Genomic DNA, 27,598 nt, shown 5'->3' with positions numbered 1-27,598 from the left:
ACGTTTGTTTAATTAGTCGTTTATTGAAGTAGTAATACAAACAGATCTGTATCTATCCAAACTCTTCTCTCGTCGAAGGTCTGGTAAGGACTATATCTCACCATGGCTCCTCTGTGTCTGGCGCCTCCCGTCTCTGCATTCCCAGATGTACTTCTAATTCTGGCTCCTCCCAGTCCATTATGTCCATATATGTATTCATCTCATGACAACCCCCTAGTCTCCAAAAATAATACAGCAAGATACAAAATAATATAATATGCTAAAACAGCTAGTCCAAACACAAATGGCTCCTACAGCCTCATTGACACCATCTCCTGTGGCTCCACATAGATGATCACAAAAGCTCCCTCACCAATGATCCACAAACCCTCCACCCGAAAGCAATATCAAAAACCTTTTATATTCGAGATTATTAGACCCACATTATGAATGATTACTCCCTCTGATTGGAATGCGTTTACCCTCAATTTCACTGTAAATGGACATATCAGAAAACAATGGTCAAACAGAATGTGTAGGAAGCAACTGCAGATGCTGGTTTAAACTGGAGATAGGCTCGAAGTGCTGGAGTAACTCAGCGGGTCAGGCAGCATCTCTGGGAAAATGAATAGGTGATGTTTCAGTCTGAGTCTGCATCTCTAAACTAAACTAGCGGTATGAAAGACGGGTCCTGACCCAAAACGTCACCTATTCCTTCTCTCCAGATACACTGCCTGACCCAGTGAGTTACTCCAGCACTTTGTATCCATCAATGCTCAAACACATGGGAATGAGTAAATGTAGAAACGAGGAACTGCAGATGCTGGTTTATGCCAAGAATAGACACAAAGTGCTGGAGGAACTCAGCGGGTCAGGTGGAGAGAAAGTATAGTCTTTTCTCCCCCCCCCCCCCAATTTTCAGTTTGAAGAAGGGTCCCGACGCGAAACGTCACCAATCATTTTTCTCTAGAGATGCTGCCTGACCCGCTGAGTTCCTCCAGCACTTTGTGTCTATCGTCAGCATGAGTAAATCTACCGAACTTCATGCTTCCCATTGATGAAGAAAAACAATTGACACAAATATGAGGCTTGTTGTTCAGTGCCTTGAATCCAAAGCGTTTGATTGAGTTTCAACGCTGATACAGTTTCTCCATGGCCATCTATTGATGGAAGTCGACTTAGTCTGAGATCGGTTTATTCAGCAGGATCATCTATAAAAGACAAAATACATTTATCTCCACTCTGTCTTATCTGTGAATTAGGACAAAATACAAGCTGAAAATAACCCCTAGTTATCAGGAGATATCAGTAGAGCCGCTACCTCACAGCGCCAGAGATCTGGGTTCGATCCTGACCTCGGGTGCTGTTTGTACAGAGTTTGTACGTTCTCTCCGTGACCTGCGTGGGTTTTCTCCGAGATCCCCGGTTTCCTCCCACATCCCAAAGACGTGCGGGTTTGTAGGCTAATTGCCCACTCTGTAAAATTGCCCCTAGTGTGTAGGGAGTGGATGAGAAAGTGGGATAACATAGAACTGATGTTCGGGAAGGTAACGTAGAACTAGAATGGGGTGGCATGGTGGCGCAGCGGTAGAGTTGCTGCCTTACGGCACCAGGGTTCGATCCTGACTATGGGTGCTGTCTGTACGAAGTTTGTACGTTCTTCCCGTGACCTGTGTGTGATTCCCTCTGGAAGCTCTGATTTCCTCCCACAGTCCAAAGACGTACAGGTTTGTAGGTCAATTGACTTTGGTATAATTGTAAATTGTCCCTAGCGTGTGTAGGATGGAGTTTGTGTGCGGGATTGCTGGTCGGCGCAGACTCAATCTTGTTTCTGTGCTGTATCTCTAAACTAAACTAGTCATTTTAAAGCTTTGGTAAACAAATGTAGTTATTTGCAGGTGCAACACATCACAGTCATGTACATTCACTGCTGGAGAGAGTGAGTGGTTAAGGTTAATGGGCTGAATTGCCTTACTTAGCATGTCCATTATAGTTGTCTGGTACTTCTGATATTCATTTAAGTTCTTCTTGACAAAGGAGGCAATATTGGACAGATTCATGGTATGATGCTTTCGCTGTGAAGTGCTGTAATAAAAAGGAGAACCGTAGTATTATCCATGAAAACATTGAGATTCAGAAACACCAAATATCATAAAACATTATGTTCCCGACTAATTAACTGCATGTGCAGGAAGGAACTGCAGATGCCAGTTTCCATCGAAGATAGACACAAAATGCTGGAGTATATCAGCGGGACAGGCAGCATCTCAGGAGAGAAGGAGCAGGTGACATTTCGGCTCGACACCCTTCTTCAGACGACAAATATGAAAGTCCAGGACATTTCAGTTCTTTGTACATTCACACCTTCAAGGGATTCGGATGATATTTTCAATGCCAGAATACATATGTCCATGCCAGATTGTCTCTGGTATGGGAAGGCAATTCACCAGGATGATGGGTCTAAGTGGCCTATTCCTGCTCCAACTTTAGATTGTAGAGATACAGCGTGGAAACAGGCCCTTCGACCACCAAGTCAACGCCAACCAGCGATCCCCGCACACTATTACTGTCCTACACACACTAGGGACAATTTGCAATTATACCAAAGCCTATTAACCTACAAACCTGTACTTCTTTGCAGTGTGGGTGGAAACTGGAGCACCCGGGAAAATCCACGCAGGTCACGGGGAGAACGTACAGACTCCACACGGACAGTCCGTTGTCCGTGTGGAGTCTGTTCGTTCTCCCCGTGATGTCCTCTAGTATTTGACTTAAAGTTATGTCCTCCGGTATATGAGAAACCTATGCCCTCTATTTAACATACTGTTGTGTTATCCCGAGATCTCCGCACATTTTCACTACCCTACACACACTAGGGACAATTTTAACGTATGTATACATTTATACCTAGCCAATTAACCTACAAAGCTGTACGTCTTCGAAGGGTGGGAGGAAACCGGATCACCCGGAGAAAACCCACGCGATCGCAGGGAGAACGTAGAAATTCCATACAGACAGCACCTGTCGTCAGGATCGAAACCGGGTCTCTGGAGCTGTGAGGCAGTAACTCTACTCCTGTGCCACCCTGACTTTGTTGTGCTGTCGTGGGATAATATCAAACTGGGGGATAGTTATGAGATAAGAATGCAGGCATCTAAAACTGAAGTTACTGAGCCAAGCAACGCAAGGGCCATAGAGTCATAGAGCACGGAAGCAGGCCCTTCGGCCCAACTTGTCCATGACAACCAAGATGCCTTATCTACGCTAATCCCAGTTGCCCGTGTTTGGCCCATTTTTCCTCCAGCAATTGTAAGAAGGGTCCAAACCCCAATCGTCATCTATCCGTGCTCTCGGGATGTTTCCTGTCCCGCTAAGTTATTCCAACACTTTGCGTATTCATTTGTCAAAAGTTCCCCCCACTTGTATCCATCTATCACTCTCCAAGCACTGAACTGCCCCTCCTCTCTTCCAGCTTTCTCCCCTCAATCTCAATAAGCCTGAGGAAGGTTTACGATCCAAAACGGCATCTATCTATTTTCTCCACAGATGTTGCCTGACCCGCTGAGTTACTCCAGAACTGTGGGTCATTTTTTGGTTAAAGTACCTGATTATTTGCGGTCCTTGAATGCATCGTTCTGAGTTTCCAGTGGTATTAAGCGTAAGGGAACCAAAACCAGATGGTACAGCATTACTCGCCGACGCAAATGTAAATCCTGGCTGAATAAAATAATACAAACCGTAAACTAGCATAAACAAGATTATAGAAAATTAGAAGCAATATTTCGAGCAATATTTCAAAGCAATATGAGATAGAGATGGTTGAAAGTCAATATCACCAACAACTTCTCCTGGACCACCCATATCGAAGCAATGACCAAGATAGCACATCAATGCCTCTACTTCCTTAGAAGGCTTAGGAAATTCGGCATGTCCCCTACAACTCTCACCAACTTCTACAGATGCATCGTACAAAGCATTTTATTAGGACGCACCACAGCTTGGTTTGGGAACGACTCCATCCAACCAACCTCCCTTCCATTGACTCCATTTACACCTCATACTGCCTCGCCAATCAAGGACTAGTCGCACCCCGGCAACTCCCTCTTCTCCCCTCAGGCAAAAGGTATAGAAATGTGAAAACGCACACCTCCAGAATCAGGGAGTTTCTTCCCAGCAGTTATCAAGCAAATGAATCATCCTACCACAGCCAGAGAGCTGTCCTGAACTACTATTTACCTCTCGGACTATTTTTGCTGGCTTTACCTTGCACGTTATTCCCTGATCATGTATCTGTACACTGTAAATGGCTCGATTGTAATCATGTATTGTCTTTCCACTGATAAGACACAAAAAAGCTGGAGTAACAGCAGAACAGGCAGCATCTCTGGAGACAAGGAATGGGTGACCCTTCGGGTCGAGACCCTTCTTCAGACTAGTCAGGTGAAAAGGAAACGAGAGATATAGGCGATGATGCGGAGAGATAAAGAACAATGAATAAAAGATTTCCAAAAAAGTAATGATGATAAAGGAAACAGGCCATTGTTAGCTGTTTGACAGTGCAGGAGACCTAGGACAGAAAGGACAGAAAGGTCAGTGCGGAAATGGGAGTGAGAATTAGTGTTTAGCAACCGGGAGATTAGGTAGGTCCAGGCAGACTGAGCAAAGGTGACTGGATAGTACTATCCGCTGACTGGATAGTACGCAACGAAAGCTTTTCACTGTACCTCGGTACACGTGACAATAAACAAAACTGAACTGTATCTGAACTGTAATATTTTCACAAATATTATATAAATAAGAATCAGTAATCTATAATCATATCATATATATACAGCCGGAAACAGGCCTTTTCGGCCCACCAAGTCCGTGCCGCCCAGCGATCCCCGTACATTAACACTATCCTACACCCACTAGGGACAATTTTTACATTTACCCAGCCAATTAACCTACATACAATAATAATTGGATACGGAAACTAAAACGCTGGTATTTAGGAATTGAAAATCTAAAAATTGTTTGACAGTGAGGATATTTAAAGGAATATGAGCTAAGGAAATAATTTGCATTGGTTTGTCCATATCTGGTATCTACTTTAGACGTTTGTTCCCAAGGTTGGCACTTTTTGAGTTGTCTTTCATATCCTGTGTCTTCGGGTTTGGGTTTAGGTACAGTGAAATAACTTTGTTTTGCATGCTATCCAAACAGATCAAATATACCACACAGAAATACAATCAAGCCAAACTCAAGTACAATAGGTAGAGCAAAGGGGAAGATACAGAGTGCAGAATATAGTTCTCAGCATTGTAGTGCATCAGTTCCAGAGACAAAGTCCAATGTCTGTGTTTGAAGTTGCAAGAATAACGACGTTATTAACTTCACGCTAAGTTTAATGACCACGAGGATGCAAGGTTACAGACAAAGCTGCAGCTCCCGAACAAGATGACACCCCCGGGTAACACGCATGAGCAAGATAACTTCTTGCAGGAACGGCATCTGTAAACACCCGACATGGAGTGTGAATACAGTGACTGATCAACATCCCCTTTCCTCAGCTCATGTTCCATATCAAAACTAAATGTCATATGAAGTAGTAAATATATCAGGCCGTATACAAAATGCAGTTACTGCTAAAATAAACACACAAGGTAGGAAGTACTACATACTAAATGCTATGGCCAAACAACATACAAGGAAAAAGGTACTACATACTAAATACTAAACACGATAGCCAAACAAATGTACACACTGTAAGACACAAACTTAAGGTCACAGCATAGTAAACAAGTGACCAACATAGTAAACAAGTGAATTCAGTCTCTGTATTTGGCTTGCTGACACGACCTGAGTGTGTTCGGTACAGACCCTCGGTGGTGTTCAAAGGCAGTTTAGCCACAGGCACCTGAACCTGCTCAGTGTCCATTATTGCTTGTCCGTCTCTTATGAGAGCATTATCATCGCTTAACCCAAGTCCAGTATCCTGGTGATCGGTGTCAGTGCCATATGGATCTAGCTGTGCTGGTTGATTAGGCTGTGCTGGGGCAGGCTAAACTACAGGCAAAATGTGTCTGCGATTCTTCCTGTACAACTTTCCTTATAAGTGGATAAGGTAAGACCTGGGCTCCAGGCATATTTCCTTTACCATGCCCTCCGGTTGTAACCTTGTGGGGTATGTAACCTCCGGAATACCTGCGAGATAGTAATTTGACACTAATTAAGGGGATCTCCATCTGACAAATTCATGAGATGACTGAAGAACACAACAAAACGCTGGCTTCTCCACAGCATTCTGTCACAAATGCTAATGCAGTCGAGGCTGGGTTCATGAGAAAGCAATAGCCTGAGATAAGAGTGAAAAAACAGTCAGAACAAGCTGGGACACGGCGTGTTGCCAACTGCAACAACTGTGAAGGTAGTCATGCAGCTGTAACTTCTTGCAGGAATGGCATCTGCAAACACCTGACATGGAGTGTGAATACAGAGACTGATCTACAGTCTGCAATGGGGTAGAGGTCACTTCTTCACTTTTGCTCCAAGTGTTCTTACATTCTTTAAAAAACAAAGTCAATATAAATCATTTGGATTTAATGTTTCTTGCTCTAAATTTCTACAGATCCAGAAATTAACATTAGTGTCAGTGCAAATATAAGTTTCACATTTTTTGAAATATTTTTCATTTAGTAAGAGAGAAGTCAACATACCACCTTTGACTGACTTGGTGCGCTTCCAAAACTAAAACCTGATTTCAAAGGAATTTCCCGCCATAGGTTTTCAGTAAGTTCAGATGTTTGAAACTGTGAACATCTACAATAATAACAAAAATACAAGCTGTTAACTGGAATAAACAACATAAGTTTCATCATGACTTTCTAACCCTTACACCCAATTGAGAAATTATGTTGAATAATGTTAAATTAGCTCTGTTGATGTACTCCATATGCAGTCTTACCAAAGTCTAGCGTAGATGTATGAGGATGTTGCCAGGACTCAAGGGCCTGAGCTATAGGGAGAGGTTGGGCAGGCTAGGATTTGATTCCTTGGAGCGCAGGAGAAGTAGTACATGGGGTGAGTACATGGGGTTGGGGTGGGTGGAAGGCGAGAACAAGGGGGATTCTGTCCTTGTTACGAATGGGGGGAGGGGGAGCAAGAGCGGAGCTGTGGGGTATAGAAGAGGCCCTAGTGAGAGCCTCATCTATAATGGAAGAGGGGAAGCCCCGTTTCCTGAAGAATGAGGACATCTCTGATGCCCTAGTGTGAAACACCTCATCTCAGGCGCAGATGCAGCGTAGACGGAGGAATTAGGAGTAGGGGATAGACTTTTTGCAGGAGACAGGGTGGGAAGAAGTGTAGTTCAGATAGCTGTGCGAGTCAGTGGGTTTATAGTAGATGTCAGTCACTAGTCTGTCTCCTGTGATGGAGATGGTGTGGTCCAGAAACGATAGGGAGATGTCGGAGATAGCCCAGTATATTTAAGAGCAGGATGGAAATTGGTAGTGAAGTGTATGAGGTCAGTGAATTCTGCATGGGTACAAGAGGTAGCACCAATGCAGTCGTCGATGTAGTGGAGGTAGAGTTTGGGGATGGGGCCAGTGTACGTCCGGAACAGGGGAATTCATGCAGAACTCAATGACTTCATACTCTACCTCCATCACAGGAGACAGACTAGTGACTGACATCCACCCTGTCTCCTGCAAAAAGTCTATCTCCTACTCCCAATTCCTCCGTCTACACCGCATCTGCGCCCGGGATGAGGTGTTTCACACTAGGGAATGTCCTCATTCTTCAGGAAACGAGGCTTCCCCTCTTCCATTATAGAGGAGGCTCTCACTAGGGCCTCTTCTATATCCCACAGCTCTGCTCTTGCTCCCCCTCCCCCCATTTGTAACAAGGACAGGATCCCCCTCATTCTCACCTTCCACCCCACCAGCCAGCGTATCCAACAAATCATCCTCCAACATTTTGGTCACCTCCAACGGGACCCCACCACTGGCCACATCTTCCCACCCCCTCCCCATTCTGCACTCCGCAGAGACCGTTCCCTCCGTAACTCTCTGGTCCACTCGTCCCTTCCTACCCAAACCACCCCATCCCCGGGCACATTCCCCTGCAACCGCAGGAGATGCAACACCTGTCCCTTTACCTCCCCCCTCAACTCCATCCAAGGACCCAAACAGTCTTTCCAGGTGAGACAGAGGTTCACCTGCACCTCCTCCAACCTCATCTATTATATCCGCTGCTCTAGATGTCAACTTCTTTACATCGGCAAAACCAAACGCAGGCTCGGCGATCGTTTCGCTTAACATCTTCGCTCAGTCCGCCTCAACCAACCTGCGGTGGCTGAACACTTTAACTCCCCCTCCCACTCCCAGTCTGACCTTTCTGTCATGGGCCTCCTCCAGTGCCATAGTGAGGCCCACCGGAAATTGGAGGAACAGCACCTCATATTTCGCTTGGGCAGCTTGCAGCCCAGCGGTATGAACATTGACTTCTCCAACTTTAGATAGTTCCTCGCCCCCTCTCTTCCCCTCCCCCTTCCCAGTTCTCCCTCTATCTTCCTGTCTCCACCAATATCCTTCCTTTGTCCCGCCCCCCCTGACATCAGTCTGAAGAAGGGTCTCAACCTGAAACGTCACCCATTCCTTCTATCCTGAGATGCTGCTTGACCTGCTGAGTTAATACAGCATTTTGTGAATAAATACCTTCGATTTGTATCAGCATCTGCAGTTATTTTCCTACACAATCAGCGGTATCTAATCTATCCAGATTTATTGATACAGAGGAAAGATTCATGTTCGTAAGAGTCAATATCACCATGAACCTGCTCCCATCACCCATATTGAAGCATCGGCCAAGAAAGCACACCGATGTCTCTACTTCCTTAGAAGGCTTAGGAAGATCGGCATGACCCCCCACAAAGATCTACCAAATTCTACAGATGCGCCGTAGAAAGCATTTTATCGGGATGCATCACAACATGGTTTGGGAACAGCCCCACCCAAGACCGCAAGAAATTGCAGAGAATTGTGGACACAGCCCAGACCATCACCCAAACCAACATACTTTCCATTGACTGCATTTACACCTCACACTGCCTCTGCCAAGGACGAGTTGCACCCTGGCGACTCCTCCCCTCTCCCATCAGGTAAATGTACTGATGTGTGAAAATGCACACCTCCAGATTCAGGGACAGTTTCCTCCCAGCTACTATCAGGCAACTGAACCATCCTACCACAACTAGCGGGTAGTCCAGAACAAAAAAATCTACCTCATTGGAGACCCTCGGACTATCTTTGATCGGACTTTACTGGCTTTATCTTGCACTAAATGTTATTCACATTATCCTGTATCTGTACACTGTGAACAGCTCGATTGTAATCATGTATTATCTTTCCGCTGACTGGTTAGCACGCAGCAAAAGTTTTTCACTGTACCTGGGTACACGTGACAATAAACTAAATTAACTATCCAATACTTGCCTCCTACCCAATTCTGTTCCCAGTCTGTCCATAACAGCAACATATCACACACTGAGACTCACCTTGAAAGAAACTGTTTTGCATCCTGTCAACAAAAGAAAGGAAATCAATTAAAATCAAGGAAAGCAACAGTAACCGCACTTCAGATCAGAGAACGCTTAGAATAAGTTTCAGCAATTGAATAATGGATAGTCTAGAGTTATACAACATGGAAACCGCCCCTTCAGCCCAACACATTCATGCCGATCAAGATGCCTCGCCTAGGCCAATCTGATTTGCCTGCATTTGCCCCATATCCCTATAGACCTTTCCTATCCATGTACAGTGCCCTCCATAATGCTTGGGCCAAAGACCCATCATTTATTTATTTGCCTCTGTACTCCACAATTTGAGATTTGTAATAGAAAAAAATCACATGTGGTTAAAGTGCACATTGTCAGATTTTAATCAAGCCCATTTTTATACATTTTAGTTTCACCATACAGAAATTACAGCAGTGTTTATACATAGTCCCATTTCAGGGCACCATAATGTTTGGACACAGCAATGTTATGTAAATGAAAGTAGTCATGTTTAGTATTTTGTTGCATATCCTTTGCATGCAATGACTGCTTGAAGTCTGCGATTCATGGACATCACCAGTTGCTGGGTGTCTTTGGTGATGCTCTCCCCGTATTGTAACCATCATTAGCTTATGCTTGTTTTGGGGGCTGGTCCCTTTCCGTTTTCTCTTCAGCATTTAAAAGGTGATTGACCTCGTCACTCAAGAATTGACCATTTTTTAGCTTTGAAAAACTCCTTTATTGTTTTCGCAGTATGTTTGGGATCATTGGCTTGCTGTAGAAGGAATCACCAGCTAATGAGTTTTCAGGCATTTGTTTGAACTTGAGCAGATAGGATGTGTCTATACACTTCAGAATTCATTATGCTCCTACCATCACCAGTTGTATCATCAATGAAGATTAGTGAGCCGGTACCTTCATCAGCCATACATGCCCGTGCTATAACACCCCCACCACAGCGTTTCACAGATGAGGTAGTATGTTTTCGATCTTGGGCTGTTCCTTTTCTCCTCCATGCTTTGCTCTTGCCATCACTCTGATTGATATAAGTTAATCTTCATCTCATCTGTCCATAAGACCTTTTTTGCAGAACTGTTGTTGCTCTTTTAAGTACGTCTTAGCAAACTGTAACCTGGCCATCCTATTTTTGCAGCTAACCAATGGTTTGCATCTTGCAGTGTAGCCTCTATTTCTGTTCATGAAGTCTTCTGTGGACAGTGGTCATTGACAAATCCACACCTGACTCCTGAAGAGTGATTCTGATCTGTCGGACAGGTGTTTGGGGATTTTTCTTTATTATAGAGAGAATTCTTTTGTCAACAAAACGCTGGCTTCTCCACAGCATTCTGTCACAAATGCTGATACAGTCCAGGCTGGGTTCATGAGAAAGCAATAGCCTGAGATAAGAGTGAAAAAACAGTCAGAACAATCTGGGACACGGCTGTTGCCAACTGCAACAACTGTGGAGGTAGTCATGCAGCTGTAACTTCTTGCAGGAACGGCATCTTCAAACACCTGACATGGAGTGTGAATACAGAGACTGATCTACAGTCTGCAATGGGGTAGAGGTCACTTCTTCACTTTTGCTCCAAGTGTTCTTACATTCTTTAAAAACAAGGTCAATATAAATCATTTGGATTTAATGTTTCTTGCTCTAAATTTCTACAGATCCAGAAATTAACATTAGTGTCAGTGCAAATATAACTTTCAAAGTTTTTGAAATATTTTTCATTTAGTAAGAGAGATGTCAACATACCATCTTTGACTGACTTGGTATGCTTCCAAAACTAAAACCTGATTTCAAAGGAATTTCCTCCTGTTGGGTTTCAGTAGGTTCAGATGTTTGAAACTGTGAACATCTACAATAATAACAAAAATACAAGCTGTTAACTGGAATAAATAACATAAGTTTCATCATGACTTTCTAACCCTTACACCCAATTGAGAAATTATGTTGAATAATGTTAAATTAGCTCTGTAGATGTACTCCATATGCAGTCTTACCAAAGTCTAGCGTAGATGTATGAGGATGTTGCCAGGACTCAAGGGCCTGAGCTATAGGGAGAGGTTGGGCAGGCTAGGATTTGATTCCTTGGAGCGCAGGAGAAGTAGTACATGGGGTGAGTACATGGGGTTGGGGTGGGTGGAAGGCGAGAACGAGGGGGATTCTGTCCTTGTTACGAATGGGGGGAGGGGGAGCAAGAGCGGAGCTGCGGGGTATAGAAGAGGCCCTAGTGAGAGCCTCATCTATAATGGAAGAGGGGAAGCCCCGTTTCCTGAAGAATGAGGACATCTCTGATGCCCTAGTGTGAAACACCTCATCTCAGGCGCAGATGCAGCGTAGACGGAGGAATTGGGAGTAGGGGATAGACTTTTTGCAGGAGACAGGGTGGGAAGAAGTGTAGTTCAGATAGCTGTGCGAGTCAGTGGGTTTATAGTAGATGTCAGTCACTAGTCTGTCTCCTGTGATGGAGATGGTGTGGTCCAGAAACGATAGGGAGATGTCGGAGATAGCCCAGTATATTTAAGAGCAGGATGGAAATTGGTAGTGAAGTGTATGAAGTCAGTGAATTCTGCATGGGTACAAGAGGTAGCACCAATGCAGTCGTCGATGTAGCGGAGGTAGAGTTTGGGGATGGGGCCAGTGTACGTCCGGAACAGGGGAATTCATGCAGAACTCAATGACTTCATACTCTACCTCCATCACAGGAGACAGACTAGTGACTGACATCCACCCTGTCTCCTGCAAAAAGTCTATCTCCTACTCCCAATTCCTCCGTCTACACCGCATCTGCGCACGGGATGAGGTGTTTCACACTAGGGAATGTCATCATTCTTCAGGAAACGGGGCTTCCCCTCTTCCATTATAGATGAGGCTCTCACTAGGGCCTCTTCTATATCCCGCAGCTCTGCTCTTGCTCCCCCTCCCCCATTTGTAACAAGGACAGGATCCCCCTCATACTCACCATCCACCCCACCAGCCAGCGTATCCAACAAATCATCCTCCAACATTTTGGTCACCTCCAACGGGACCCCACTACTGGCCACATCTTCCCACCCCCTCCCCTTTCTGCACTCCGCAGAGACCGTTCCCTCCGTAACTCTCTGGTCCACTCGTCCCTTCCTACGCAAACCACCCCATCCCCGGGCACTTTCCCCTGCAACCGCAGGAGATGCAACACCTGTCCCTTTACCTCCCCCCTCAACTCCATCCAAGGACCCAAACAGTCTTTGCAGGTGAGACCGAGGTTCATCTGCACCTCCTCCAACCTCATCTATTATATCCGCTGCTCTAGATGTCAACTTCTTTACATCGGCAAAACCAAACGCAGGCTCGGCGATCGTTTCGCTTAACACCTTCGCTCAGTCCTCCTCAACCAACCTGATCTCCCGGTGGCTGAGCACTTCAACTCCCCCTCCCACTCCCAGTCTGACCTTTCTGTCATGGGCCTCCTCCAGTGCCATAGTGAGGTCCACCGGAAATTGGAGGAACAGCACCTCATATTTTGCTTGGGCAGCTTGCAGCCCAGCGGTATGAACATTGACTTCTCCAACTTTAGATAGTTCCTCGCCCCCCTCTCTTCCCCTCCCCCTTCCCAGTTCTCCCTCTATCTTCCTGTCTCCACCTATATCCTTCCTTTGTCCCGCCTCCCCTGACATCAGTCTGAAGAAGGGTCTCAACCTGAAACGTCACCCATTCCTTCTATCCTGAGATGCTGCTTGACCTGCTGAGTTACTACAGCATTTTGTGAATAAATACCTTCGATTTGTACCAGCATCTGCAGTTATTTTCCTACACAATCAGCGGTATCTAATCTATCCAGATTTATTTATACAGCGGAAAGATTCATGTTCGTAAGAGTCAATATCACCATGAACCTGCTCCCATCACCCATATTGAAGCATCGGCCAAGAAAGCACACCGATGTCTCTACTTCCTTAGAAGGCTTAGGAAGATCGGCATGACCCCCCACAAAAATCTCACCAACTTCTACAGATGCGCCGTAGAAAGCATTTTATCGGGATGCATCACAACATGGTTTGGGAACAGCCCCATCCAAGACCGCAAGAAATTGCAGAGAATTGTGGACACAGCCCAGACCATCACCCAAACCAACATACCTTCCATTGACTGCATTTACACCTCACACTGCCTCGGCAAGGCCAGCAGCATAATCAAGGACGAGTTGCACCCTGGCGAATCCTCCCCTCTCCCATCAGGTAAATGTAACGATGTGTGAAAATGCACACCTCCAGATTCAGGGACAGTTTCTTCCCAGCTATTATCAGGCAACTGAACCACCCTACCACAACTAGCGGGTAGTCCAGAACAAAAAAATCTACCTCATTGGAGACCCTCGGACTATCTTTGATCGGACTTTACTGGCTTTATCTTGCACTAAATGTTATTCACATTATCCTGTATCTGTACACTGTGAACAGCTCGATTGTAATCATGTATTATCTTTCCGCTGACTGGTTAGCACGCAGCAAAAGTTTTTCACTGTACCTGGGGTACACGTGACAATAAACTAAATTAACTATCCAATACTTGCCTCCTACCCAATTCTGTTCCCAGTCTGTCCATTACAGCAACATATCACACACTGAGACTCACCTTGAAAGAAACTGTTTTGCATCCTGTCAACAAAAGAAAGGAAATCAATTAAAATCAAGGAAAGCAACAGTAACCGCACTTCAGATCAGAGAACGCTTAGAATACGTTTCAGCAATTGAATAATGGATAGTCTAGAGTTATACAACATGGAAACCGCCCCTTCAGCCCAACGCTTTCATGCCGATCAAGATGCCTCGCCTAGGCCAATCTGATTTGCCTGCATTTGCCCCATATCCCTATAGACCTTTCCTATCCATGTACAGTGCCCTCCATAATGCTTGGGCCAAAGACCCATCATTTATTTATTTGCCTCTGTACTCCACAATTTGAGATTTGTAATAGAAAAAAATCACATGTGGTTAAAGTGCACATTGTCAGATTTTAATCAAGCCCATTTTTATACATTTTAGTTTCACCATGCAGAAATTAGAGCAGTGTTTATACATAGTCCCATTTCAGGGCACCATAATGTTTGGACACAGCAATGTTATGTAAATGAAAGTAGTCATGTTTAGTATTTTGTTGCATATCCTTTGCATGCAATGATTGCTTGAAGTCTGCGATTCATGGACATCACCAGTTGCTGGGTGTCTTTGGTGATGCTCTCCCCGTATTGTAACCATTATTAGCTTATGCTTGTTTTGGGGGCTAGTCCCTTTCCGTTTTCTCTTCAGCATTTAAAAGGTGATTGACCTCATCACTCAAGAATTGACCATTTTTTAGCTTTGAAAAACTCCTTTATTGCTTTCGCAGTATGTTTGGGATCATTGGCTTGCTGTAGAAGGAATCACCAGCTAATGAGTTTTCAGGCATTTGTTTGAACTTGAGCAGATAGGATGTGTCTATACACTTCAGAATTCATTATGCTCCTACCATCACCAGTTGTATCATCAATGAAGATTAGTGAGCCGGTACCTTCATCAGCCATACATGCCCGTGCTATAACACCCCCACCACAGCGTTTCACAGATGAGGTAGTATGTTTTCGATCTTGGGCTGTTCCTTTTCTCCTCCATGCTTTGCTCTTGCCATCACTCTGATTGATATAAGTTAATCTTCATCTCATCTGTCCATAAGACCTTTTTTGCAGAACTGTTGTTGCTCTTTTAAGTACGTCTTGGCAAACTGTAACCTGGCCAACCTATTTTTGCAGCTAACCAATGGTTTGCATCTTGCAGTGTAGCCTCTATTTCTGTTCATGAAGTCTTCTGTGGACAGTGGTCATTGACAAATCCACACCTGACTCCTGAAGAGTGATTCTGATCTGTCGGACAGGTGTTTGGGGATTTTTCTTTATTATAGAGAGAATTCTTTTGTCATCAGCTGTGGAGGTCTTCATTGGCCTGCCAGTCCCTTTACGATTAGTAAGCTCACCAGTGCTCTCTTTCTTCTTAATGATGTTCCAAACAGTTAATTTTGGTAAGCCTAAGGTTTGGTTGATGTCTCCAACAGTTTTATTTTTGTTTCTCAGTCTCATAATGGCTTCTTTGACTTTCATTGGCACAACTTTTGTCCTCATGTTGATAAACAGCAATAAAAGTTTCCAAAGGTGATGGAAAGACTAGAGGAAAGACGAGATGCAGAGAGCTCTCTTATAGCTGCATTAGGGAGGCAATTAAACACACCTAAGCAATTACAAACGCCTGTGAAGCCATGTGTCCCAAACATTATGGTGCCCTGAAATGGGGGGACCATGTATAAACACAGCTGTAATTTCTACATGGTGAAACCAAAATGTATAAAAATGGCCTTTAATAAAATCTGACAATGTGCACTTTAACCACATGTGATTTTTTTCTATTACAAATCTCAAATTGTGGAGTACAGAGGCAAATAAATAAATGATGGGTCTTTGTTCCAAACATTATGGCAGGCACTGTACGTGTCCAAGTGTCTTTTAAAAGTTGTTGCAGTCCCTGCCTCAACTACCTCCTCTGGCAGCTCGTTCCATACACCCACCACCCTCTGCATGAAAAACTTGCCCTTCAGGTTCCTATTAAATCTTTCCCCTCACCTTAAACCTATGTCCTCTGGTTCTTGATTCCCCGAACACTATGCATTCATCCTGTCTATTCCTCTCACGATCTTATACACCTCTGTAATGTCACCCCTCAGCCTCTTGTGCTCCAAGCAATAAAGCCCTCCCCTGCTCAACCTATCCCAATAGCTCAGGCCCTCGATTGCTTCTTTACAAGAGAATGGGAACCAAGTTAAACCACCATGTTGTTAAGATGGAAAGGGTGTATTACAGATTTACGAGGATGTTGCCAGCACTCAAGGGCCTGAGCTATAGGGAGAGGTTGAACAAGCTAGGGATGCTATTCCTCAGAGCGCAGGAGGAAAAGTGGTGATCTTATAGAGGTATAAAAGATCATGAGAGGAGAAGATTGGGTAAACGCACAGAGTCTTTTACCCAGAGTAGGGGAAAAGAGAACCAGAGGATGTTAGTTTAAGGTGAGTGGGAAAGATTTAATAGGAACCTAAGGGCCTACTTTTTTTACACAAAGGGTGGTGGGTGTATGGAACGAGTTACCTGAGGAGGTGGTTAATGCAGGTACTATCAGAATGTTTAAGAAACATTTGGACAGGTACATGGATAGGACAGGTTTATAGTGATATGGGTCAAATGCAGGCAGGTGGGACTAGTGAAGATGAGGCATGTTGGTCGGCATGGATGAGTTGGGCTGAAGGGCCTGTTTCCACGCTGTATGACTCTTTGACTTTATGACAGAGTACCTGAAGAAAGGAGAGAGGATCCTTCTGCTCTTGATCCTGAAACTCCTTGTCTATGATTTTAATTTCTTCCATCTTTTTTAACAGTGAATCGGAGTTGCTCTTGATCTGGGAGAGCACTCGCTGCTCCTCCTCATCGATCATCTTCAGAGAGGATTTCTCATCTTCTTCCAACCGCTTCCTCCATTCAGAGAATGTGGCCGACATTTTTCCCTTCAGCTCCTTGCTGAATCTCTGCAAACCCAAACAGAACAAGAATTTTCAATTATATAAAGCCAAGAATGCATTAAAATGCTCCAAGGATCTTCACAAATAAAGTTGGAGCAATGGAATATAGTAAGATATTTGAGAATCTGTTTGAGTGCAGTTCTGGTTACTCAGACTAAATTTTGGAATTTACCAGGGACTTACCAGGAAGACTACAGCAGTCAGGGATGGGCTGCAAATCCCTGTTTACTAGTAGAAACATAGAAAATAGGTGCAGGAGGCCATTCGGCCCTTCGAGCCAGCACCGCCATTCATTGTGATCATGGCTGATCATCCACAATCAAGAAAACCTGTGCCTGCCTTCTCCCCATATCCCTTGATTCCACTAGCCCCTAGAGCTCTATCTAACTCTCTCTTAAATCCATCCAGTGATTTGGCTTCCACTGCCCTCTGTGACAGAGAATTCCACAAATTCACAACTCTCTGAGTGAAAACGTTTTTTCTCACCTCAGTTTTAAATGGCCTCCCCTTTATTCTAAGACTGTGGTTCTGGACTCACCCAACATTGGAAACATTTTTCCTGCATCTAGCTTGTCCAGTCCTTTTATAATTTTATATGTTTCTATAAGATCACCTATCATCCTTCTAAACTCCAGTGAATACAAGCCTAGTTTTTCAATCTTTCCTCATATGTCAGTCCCGCCATCCCAGGGATCAATCTCATGAACCTACACTGCACTGCCTCAATTACAAGGATGTCCTTCCTCAAATTAGGAGACCAAAACTGTACACAATACTCCAGATGTGGTCTTACCAGGGCCCTATACAACTGCAGAAGAACCTCTTTACTCCTATACTGAAATCCTCTTGTTATGAAGGCCAACATTCCATTAGCTTTCTTCACTGCCTGCTGTTCCATTAGCTTTCTTCACTGCCTGCTGTGATGCTCAAATTCCTGAGAAAAAGTCCTTTCTTAAATAAGCAGATCAAGATTGTACTTGGATCTTAGCAGGTGGTCACCAAAGTATTTGACATTAAAGCAAATTTTCCAAACATCTGTTCCATCCCATCTTAGAAGGGTTCAGAAAAGATTTATGAGGATGTTGCCAGGAATAGAGGGTGTGAGCTATAGGGAGAGGTTGAGTAGGCTAGGTCTCTATTCAATGGAGCATAGGAGGATGAGGGGAGATCTTATAGAGGTATACAAGATCTTGAGAGGAATAGATCGGGTAGAGTCTTTACCCAGAGTAGGGGAATCGAGGACCAGAGGACATAGGTTTGTAAGGGTTAACATTTATCGGCATCATTGACTAAAAGGTTGGGAGATGAGGCTTGGCCAGCGGGAGGTACATGGAATGTGGAAACAATTAAATCAGCGGAACAATTGATTTGGGAACGGGAAGCAAGTAAAAAGTGGAAAAAGAGGATAAAAGAATGGAAGGAGGAAGCGCAGAAGCGACATCGGGAATCTAGGGAAAGAAGTTGGAGGGAAAATGCAAGTAGTAGAGGGATATTAGTATGTGATAAGTCAGGAATACCAAAGCCATGGGATATTTTGCAAGCGGAATGCAAGGTTTATGATCATAGAGTGGACCGAGCCATGACCACCAGAGCTAGAGGGGAAATTAAAACCGGTAATAAAGGGATATATCCTGTCCAAAAACAAAAGTCAGAGTCCGACCCACTGGAGTCCGTAGCAGCCTTATTAGGAAAGATCCCGACTCTCTCGGGAATGCATTGGCCGACACGCTGGCACGCACAGAGGCCCGGACCCCTACCATCTTAGTCCCCATGGGTGAAAGACAGCAGTTTTCTGCAACTACCGCTATGCCCGGTGTCGGAACTCTGCCAGCTTCAGGGGACGCCCCCGAGGCTGAGAGACACCAGTGGAGCCAGGATGGGTGTTCCCTTCGCGAATCTGATTCGCTTTGGGTCACCGCATCTGGCAAAGTTTGTGTCCCTGACGCGCTTTTACCCGTTTTGTTGCATTATGTACACTCTCTTACCCATGCTGGTAAGAGGGGAATGTTGGATGTTATAAATTCTACATGGTATCACCCCAAAATGAATAAAGGGATAAAAAAGATTACTGCTGAATGTGTGATCTGTGCAAAGAACAATCCCGGCCGTACTGTGCCGACGGAGCAACGAACTACGCCGCTATTCCGGCGACCGTTTGAATGTTTACAGATGGATTTGCCACGTGTACATAGTTATTGCCACGTGTACATAGTTATAAGTATTGCTTAGTTATTGTTAATGTGTTCAGCCGATGTATTGAAGCGGTGCCCACAACCAATAATACGGCCACCACCACGGCGGCAGTTCTACTAAGGGAAATAGTGCCAAGGTTTGGACTACCGTGTACATTGAGCTCAGAAAAATGGACCCCATTTTACAGCCAAAATTAATGAGGAAATGTGCAAAGTTAAATATCCGCCAGCAGTTCCACTGCGTACACCATCCACAGGCTGCAGGTATAGTGGAACGTGCAAATGGCACACTAAAAAATAAATTGGCCAAACTCCAAGAGGAAACTAAGTTAAATTGGGTCCAGGTCCTGCCGGTGGCATTATTCTCCATGCGTATAACTCCTCACTCTACTACAGGATTAACCCCAGCTGAGGTTTTATACGGGAAACCACTCCGAACCCCTTGGGGGGCGGAGGGAGAGGGGTCCATCAACCTCCATGAACTGCATGCCCTGGATGAGCGTTTAATTGAATATATGAAATTATTAACCCAATCTTTATTAGCCTTGCATTCTCAGGTCCGAGATACCCAGAAACCAGGGGACGATTTACCACCACATGGTTTACAGCCTGGAGACTATGTTTGGATTCGCCACTGGAGCCGAGAGTATAGACAATAGACAATAGGTGCAGGAGGAGGCCATTCGGCCCTTCGAGCCAGCGCCGCCATTCAATGTAATCATGGCTAATCATTCTCAATCAGTACCCCGTTCCTGCCTTCTCCCCATACCCCCTGACTCCGCTATCCTTAAGAGCTCTATCTAGCTCTCTCTTGAATGCATTCAGAGAATTGGCCTCCACTGCCTTCTGAGGCAGAAAATTCCACAGATTCACAACTCTCTGACTGAAAAAGTTTTTCCTCATCTCAGTTCTAAATGGCCTACCCCTTATTCTTAAACTGTGGCCCCTTGTTCTGGACTCCCCCAACATTGGGAACATGTTTCCTGCCTCTAACATGTCCAACCCCTTAATAATCTTATACGTTTCGATAAGATCTCCTCTCATCCTTCTAAATTCCAGTGTATACAAGCCTAGTCGCTCCAGTCTTTCAACATATGATAGTCCCGCCATTCCGGGAATTAACCTAGTACACCTATGCTACACGCCCTCAATAGCAAGAATATCCTTCCTCAATATCCTTCCAGAAACTAGGCAATAGGTGGAAAGGACCAGTCCAGGTGTTACTAACTACCCCAACGGCTGTGAAGGTGGAAAGAAATCCTCGCTGGATACACTGCTCAGACTGCAAGAAAGATTCGTCCCAGGGGGGAAACCACGAGACAACATGAGGCTAAGATGGGGATTGTGGATTATATTGACCCTCGGTAGTTAGATAGAAGGACGAACCTCGGGTCTCCGGCGAACCAATCACTTTCTCTCTTTATGTCAGACATACGCGTTCCAGGTGGGGCGGTCTGCCAATTGGGTGTGCGCCCAGGTTCCAACGCATGGTAAAAGCATGATGCCTCTTTACCCGGTCCCTTTCACTCCAAGTGAAGTCAGGTCCGCCACCTTCTTCTCGAATCAATCACAGAGCCGAGGCCCCAATAATTGGTGTATGGATTATGATAACCAATCAGATGACTGTGGATGTCAGTGTTTTAATGGATGGTCCTTGAGACCCTGTCTTAATCAAACACAGAAGAAGTGGCCCCGGATACAAGTCGATTCTCCTTATGACTCTCCAGAAAGGCCAATAAACTGTGATTATGGAATAATCAAAGAGGGGAATGTAAGGGTTAACATTAGGCAAGCAGCTATGTGAGTACTATTGTAAGAGTAATCTGGAAGACATCTTGTTTTTTAACGTGCAGCATAATTTATGGCTGACTGCACCCGTCTGATTTCAGCAACTAGCGCTCAAGGTTCAGATCAGTTAAGAAAAACATCTTGCCCTACGTAACGAACTTTTGTTTCATAGAATAGAGAAGACACAAAGTTTCGTTTCAGAGAATTATATGTAAAATTACCATATAAGGCAATAATGGAAAAATTCTGGTGCACTGTTACGGTATAAATGTGTGTGTATTTAAACGATCGGGGAGACTAGTTGCTCAAGCGTCACTGGACGTTTTTGCGACTAGACTCTCTCCCACCTTGGTGAGTACAATAAAAAGGTTAAACGAACTCGGTTGTCTGACTGTTTCTGTTAATAGGTCACGAACTACAACAGGTTCAAGGTGAAGGGGAAAAGATCTAATAGGAATCCGAGGGGTAAATTTTTCACACAGGGGGTGGTGGGTGTATGGAACAAACTGCCAGAGGAGGTAGTTGAGACTGGGACTATCCCATTGTTTAAGAAACAGTTGGACAGGTACATGGATCAGACAGGTTTGGAGGGATATGAACCGAGCGCAGGCAAGTGGGACTATAGGGTAGCTGGGACATTGTTGGCTGGAGTGGGCGAGTTGAGCCAAAGCGCCTGTTTCCACACTTTATCAATCTATGACTCTATGGAATATAGAACAGTACAGACGAACAGGCCCTTCGGCCTACAATGTCTGTGCCGAACATGATGCCAAGACTTTCTTATCTACCTGCACATAATCCATATCCCTCCATTCCCTGCATATCCATGTGCCCATCATAAAATCTCTTAAACACCATTATTCTACCTGCCTCCACCACCCCCAGCAGCATGTTCCAGGCATCTACCAACTAAAATACTTGTTTAGACTTTTCCCTTCTCACCATAAAACTCTAGTTTTTGATATTTGCAAGATTTGAAAAAGGTTCTAACTTCTACCCTATCTATGCCTCTCATAATATTATATACTTCTATCAGCAACCTCCGACGCTCCAAATGGAGAGATTATGTTGAAAAATGTTAAATTAGCTCTGTAGAAGTAGTCCATATGCAGCCTTCCCAAATTCTAGCTTAGATGTATGAGGATGTTGCCAGGACTCAAGGACCTGAGCTATAGGGAGAAGTTGGGCAGGCGAGGATTTTATTCCTTGAAGCGCAGGAGGATGAGGGATGATCTTATAGAGGTGAATAAGATCATGAGGGGTTGCTCAATCGGATAAAGGCAGAGTCCTTTACGCAGAGTAGGGGATTCAAGTACAAGAGGACATAGATTTAATATGAGGGGTAATTAAACCTGAGGGGCAATTTTTGTTTACACAAAAGGTGGTGGATATGTGGAATGAGCTGCCTGTGGAGGTAGTTGAGACAGCTCCTCTCACAACAGGTAAAAGACATTTGGACTGGTACATGGATAGGATAACGTTAAGTAGGATATGGGCCAAACGCACTAGTGTAAGTAGGACATGTTGGCCAGTTGCAGCCTTATAACGCCAGAGATCCTGGTTCAAGCCTGACTACTGGTGCTGTCTGCACAGAGTTTGTACGATCTCTCTGTGACCTGTGTGGCTTTTCTCCGGGTGCTCCGGTTTCCTCCCACACTGCAAAGACGTACAGGTTTGTAGGTTAATTGGCTTTGGTATAATTGTAAAATGTGTGTAGGATAGTGTCAGTCTACGGGGTGATCGCTGGTCGGTGTGGACCCTGTGCGCCAAAGGGCCTGTTTCCTCACTGTATCTCTAGAGTCTAAAAGTTTCCTAATTCTTTTACTCAATACCACTATCTTTTCACCGCTCCCGTACCAGTGTAGCTGGATTACAGCACGTAGGGGATGTCAATTATCTCATCCTTTCTATTTATAGTCATACAGCATGGAAAGAGGCCCTTCAGCCTAACTTGCCCACACTGACCAACATGTTCCATCTACACTAGTCCCACCTGTCTGCGTTTGGCCCATACCCCTTAAAACCTGCCCTATCCATGTACCTAGACTCAAAATGCTGGAGTAGCTCAGCGGGTCAGTCAGCATCTTGGGAGAGAAGGAATGGGTGATGTTTTGGGTCTAGACTCTTCTTCAGGCGGTCTGAAGGAGGGTATCGATCCGAAACCTCACCCATTTCTTCTCTCCTGAGATGCTGCCTGACCCGTTGAGTTACTCCAGCAATTTGTGTCCCCCTTCGATTTAACCCAGTATCTGCAGTTTTTTTCCTATCCATGTACTTTTCTAATTGTTTCTTAAACATTGGGATAGTAACTGCTTCAACTACCACCTCTGGCAGCCTCGTACCATACACCCATCACCATGAAATTTTTCCCGCCTCACCTAAAACCTACGTCCTCTGGTTTTCGATTCCCCAACTCTGGGCAAGACTATGTGCGTCTACCCGATCTATTCCCCTCATGATTTTATACACCTCTATAAGATCACCCCTCATCCTCTTATGCTCCGTGCAATAGAGACCTAGCCTACTCAACCTCTCACTGTAGCTCACACCCTCTAGTCCTGGCAACATCCTCGTAAATCTTTTCTGAACTTTTCTAAGATGAGATGGAACAGAAGTTTGGAACATTTGCTTTAATGTCAAATACTTTGGTGACCATCTGCTAAGATCCGAGTACAATCTTGATCTGCTTATTTAAGAAAGGACTTTTTCTCAGGGATTTGAGCATCACTGTGCTCCAAGTCCTAGCCTGCTCAACCTCTCCCTATAGCTCAGACCCTCGAGTCCTTCAGACGCACAGTTTCTAAAGGATATATCAAACATTGTGAGGAAAATCCACTCTGAATCCAGTGGCACAGTTTTTGCCTACCTTGCATTCAATTTCTGATTGCTTCAGGTCTTGCAGTTCACTTGACCAATTCTTCTGCACTTCACGGAGATTCTCGAACTTGTTCTTCAATATCTCCTGGAAAAAATAAAATGGGAAACATTTAAAGTCGTAAAGATATAGAGCTACATTGTACGGAAACATGTCATGGAGTGATAGAGTAATTAAAGATTCAATTTATTGTCACATACCAATTAAGGTACAGTGAAATTTGAGTTACCCTACAGCCATACTAAGTAAAACGCAACAAGACACACAGCCACATAAAATAAAATTTAACATAGACATCCACCACAGCGGATTCCACATTCCTCACTGTGATGGAAGGCGAAAAAAAGTTCAATCTCTTCCCTTCTTTGTTCTCCCGCAGTCGGGAACCTCGAGCCTTCCGTTGAGCAAGGCTGCCAGCTCCATTATGTTAGACCGCAGAACGACCAGAGATACGATCCGGAAAACAATCGCGTCTCCGGCAAGGTAAGAGAATAAAAAATAGTTTCCCCGACCCAGTACATAAAACAAATCAGAGAACATTAACACAAACTTTTAAAACATACTAAAATTAACAAAAAAGACGAAAAAAACAGACAGACTGTTGGCGAGGCACCTGTCCCTCACGGAGCCACCCAGTGGAAGTGAGATACAGCATGGAAACAGATCCTTCGGCCCAACTTGCTTAAGCCGCCCAACATGCCCCGCCACACTTGTCCCATCTGCCCTATCTTTAGTTTACTTTAGAAATACGGCGCGGAAAATGGTCCTTTGTCCCACCAAGTCTACGTTGACCAGTAATACCCGTACACGAACACAATCCTACACACCAGGGAACAATTTTTACCAAAGCCAATTAACCTACAAACCCGCACATCTTTGGAGTGTGGGAGGAAACCGGAGCACACCCGGAGAAAACCAACGCAGGTCACGGGGAGAAGGTACAAACTCCGTACAGACAACACCCATGGTCAGGATGGAAGATGCCCAGCGTGCCGTTCCGTGACGCGGAGAGGCGCGTTTTGTACAGGCTGCTCCTGCACACTCTCCACTTCCTCGCTCTCGTCTTCCGTCCGGACACGCCCTGGCGGTCCGTGTTACCACCTGACGGCGGGAGCGGTCCCCAGTGGAGGTCTCTCTATAAGGGGGTCCTCCCGCTTTACATCGGGGACCTGGGGTGGAGAGTGTTGCATAAGGCTATAGCCTGTAACAGGTACTTGAGCCGGTTCACGGTCTCGTCTGCCGCCTGTCGCTTCTGCGGTGAGGAGGAGACCGTGTACCATTTGTATACAGAGTGTGTGAGGTTACAGCCCCTGTTCCAGTATCTGAAGGGGCTGCTCCTCAAGTTCTGGCTCCATTTTAGCCCTACGCTTTTAATTTTTGGGCACCCGGTACAGAGGGGGGAGGGTCAGGAGGGAGGAGGGGGTCTCCCTGTCGGTCTGCTCCTGGGCCTGGCCAAGATGGCCATCCGCGGGTCCAGGCAGCGGGCAGTCGATGGCCTCACAGAAGTCGGCTGCCTACCCCTGTTCCGGGCTTACGTCCGTGCCCGCGTGTCCCTGGAGAGGGAACACGCGGTGTCCACCGGGACTCTGGAGGCCTTCCGGGAACGCTGGTCGCCGCGGGGGGTTGAATGTATTGTTGACAGAGATGGCGGGATTTTAATGTGATAATTGTTTAATTTGTAAACTGCCGATACAGGCGGCTTTTGTTTGATCACATTTTGCTTAGTATGTTTGTATGTTTTTCTTTGGAATAAAACTTTTATATATATTAAAAAAAATAAAAGTGGTCAGGATGGAACCTGGGTCTCTGGCGTTGTGAGGCAGCAACTCTACCCACTGCGCCACCGTGCCACCCGACACCTTGACCCATAACCCTCTACCTATCCATTCCATGTACCAGTCCAAATAAGCGAGTTTGGTATTTCGACTGAGCATGCACCGGTAATAGGTCGTAAGGGCTAAGCATTCTCGCCGGCTGATCTGTTGCATGTATACAGACGTGCGTTTCATCCGTACGTTCCAGTTTTGTTTCGTAGAGGTAAGAAAATACTGCTTTAAAAATATTAATTAGGTGTATTTATGGTTAATTTGTACTCCGGTAGACACAAAATGCTGGAGTAACTTACCGGGACAGGCAGCATCTCTGGAGAGAAGGAATGGCTGACGTTTCAGGCCGAGACCCTACAGGAAAGGTCTCGATCTGAAACGTCAGCCATTCCTTCCCGGTGTAAACCAGCGTCTACAGCTCCTTCTTACACGTTAAAAAATCCCCACGCTTGGTGCTTCATTGCGGGTTACAGAGCTCCCTCCCACCCCAGGCAATGTCATTTGTGCCGCCGTCCAGAGGAGACACAGGCGCCGCACAAGCTCACCCTCATTCCACACAAACCTCGCTCCTCCTGACCCCTACGCCGTTCCTGGGGATGGCGGTGCCAGTAAGGCTGTGTTCGCCAGCACTGGCTCCCTGTAGCCGGTTGTCTGGGTCTTGCTCCCTCGATCACACCCCCGCTGCGCGTTTCCGATTACAACACCTGTAACCTGACGGAGCGGCACCGACAGGCTCAATCCTTGCAGCCAGCGCTGCCGTGAGAGTTGTCCCCGGGACAGGCGGGTGCCGCTCCTCTCCTCTGCCCTGCTCTCCTCTCTCCTCTGCCCTGCTCTCCTCTCTCCTCTGCCCTGCTCTCCTTTCTCCTCTGCCCTGCCCTGACTGGTGCATGCTCAGTCGAAATACAGATCTCGCTTATATCTCTTAAATGTTGTGATAGTGCCTGCCTCATCTACCTCCTCTGGCAGCTCGTTGCATAATGAGTTTCCAACTCCTGTAGAACTTTCGGGCGGAACGATGGAACAGCGGTAGAGTTGCCGCCTTACAGCGAATGCAGCGCCGGAGACCCGGGTTCACTCCCAACGAACACGTTTGTAGGTTAATTGGCTTGGTAAATGTAAAAATTGTCCCTAGTGGGTATAGGATAGTGTTAATGTGCAGGAATTGCTGGTGGCGCAGACCCGGTGGGACGAAAGGGCCTCTTTCCGTGCTGTATTTCTAAACTAAACTTTGCTCACCTTGACTTTTTCCTGTCCCACTTCCAGACTCAGCAGCGGGTGGGATTTGTGTTTCCCGATGATGGTACAGGACACACACACGCACTCCTGGTCCTGCTCGCAGTAGAACTCAAGGACCTTCTTATGAGTTGGGCACTGCCTGGTGGTGAGGTCGGCAATGGGCTCGATCAGCCCGTGGTCCTTGTAGATCGGCTTGGTCAGATGCGGCTGCAGATGGTGGGAGCAGAAGGAGGTTTCACATTTGAGGCACGTCTTCACAGCCGGGGATGGGCTGTCGGTACAGTACTCACACATCACGGGGCTGGGCCGGGCAGCAGGGGCAGTGGGCTGGCACTGGCTGTACTTCTCCACGATGTTCTGCAGAGTGTGGTTCTTCACCAGGCTGGGCCTGGGCTTGAAGTTTCTGTGACATTGAGGACAGTTGACCCCCTCCAAGGAATCCGAATGGTCCCAGGCATCACCGATACATTTGGCACAGAAACTGTGCTGGCAGGGCAGTGCCACAGGGTCCTGGTACAAACCCAGGCACACTGCACAGGTCAACTCTTCAGTCAAGCCTGCAGCCGCCATTCTGCGTTGCCCCAGCAG

At 45.6% G+C, this 27,598-nt stretch overlaps 1 protein-coding gene across 2 annotated transcripts; it reads right to left on the bottom strand.

Annotated features, from left to right (window-relative positions):
- LOC144599019 (E3 ubiquitin/ISG15 ligase TRIM25-like) lies at positions 1-27,598 on the bottom strand. Of its 2 annotated transcripts, none has more exons than XM_078409748.1 (10): positions 27,011-27,598; positions 23,940-24,035; positions 16,869-17,099; positions 14,133-14,155; positions 11,271-11,373; positions 9,515-9,537; positions 6,678-6,780; positions 3,584-3,696; positions 1,955-2,064; positions 1-1,190 (listed from the first exon to the last, which is right to left on the bottom strand). In XM_078409748.1, exons 1-10 carry the CDS (start codon positions 27,578-27,580, stop codon positions 1,174-1,176), a joined length of 1,389 nt encoding a protein of 462 aa, XP_078265874.1. In that variant the 5' UTR covers positions 27,581-27,598; the 3' UTR covers positions 1-1,173. The 2 variants fall into 2 exon arrangements, with proteins under 2 accessions (XP_078265874.1, XP_078265876.1); XM_078409750.1 differs by having other exon boundaries at positions 6,681-6,780.

Source organism: Rhinoraja longicauda, chromosome 12, assembly GCF_053455715.1.
Source record: "Rhinoraja longicauda isolate Sanriku21f chromosome 12, sRhiLon1.1, whole genome shotgun sequence".
Taxonomy (NCBI): domain Eukaryota; kingdom Metazoa; phylum Chordata; class Chondrichthyes; order Rajiformes; family Arhynchobatidae; genus Rhinoraja; species Rhinoraja longicauda.
This window is presented reverse-complemented; position numbering and strand designations above follow the sequence as displayed.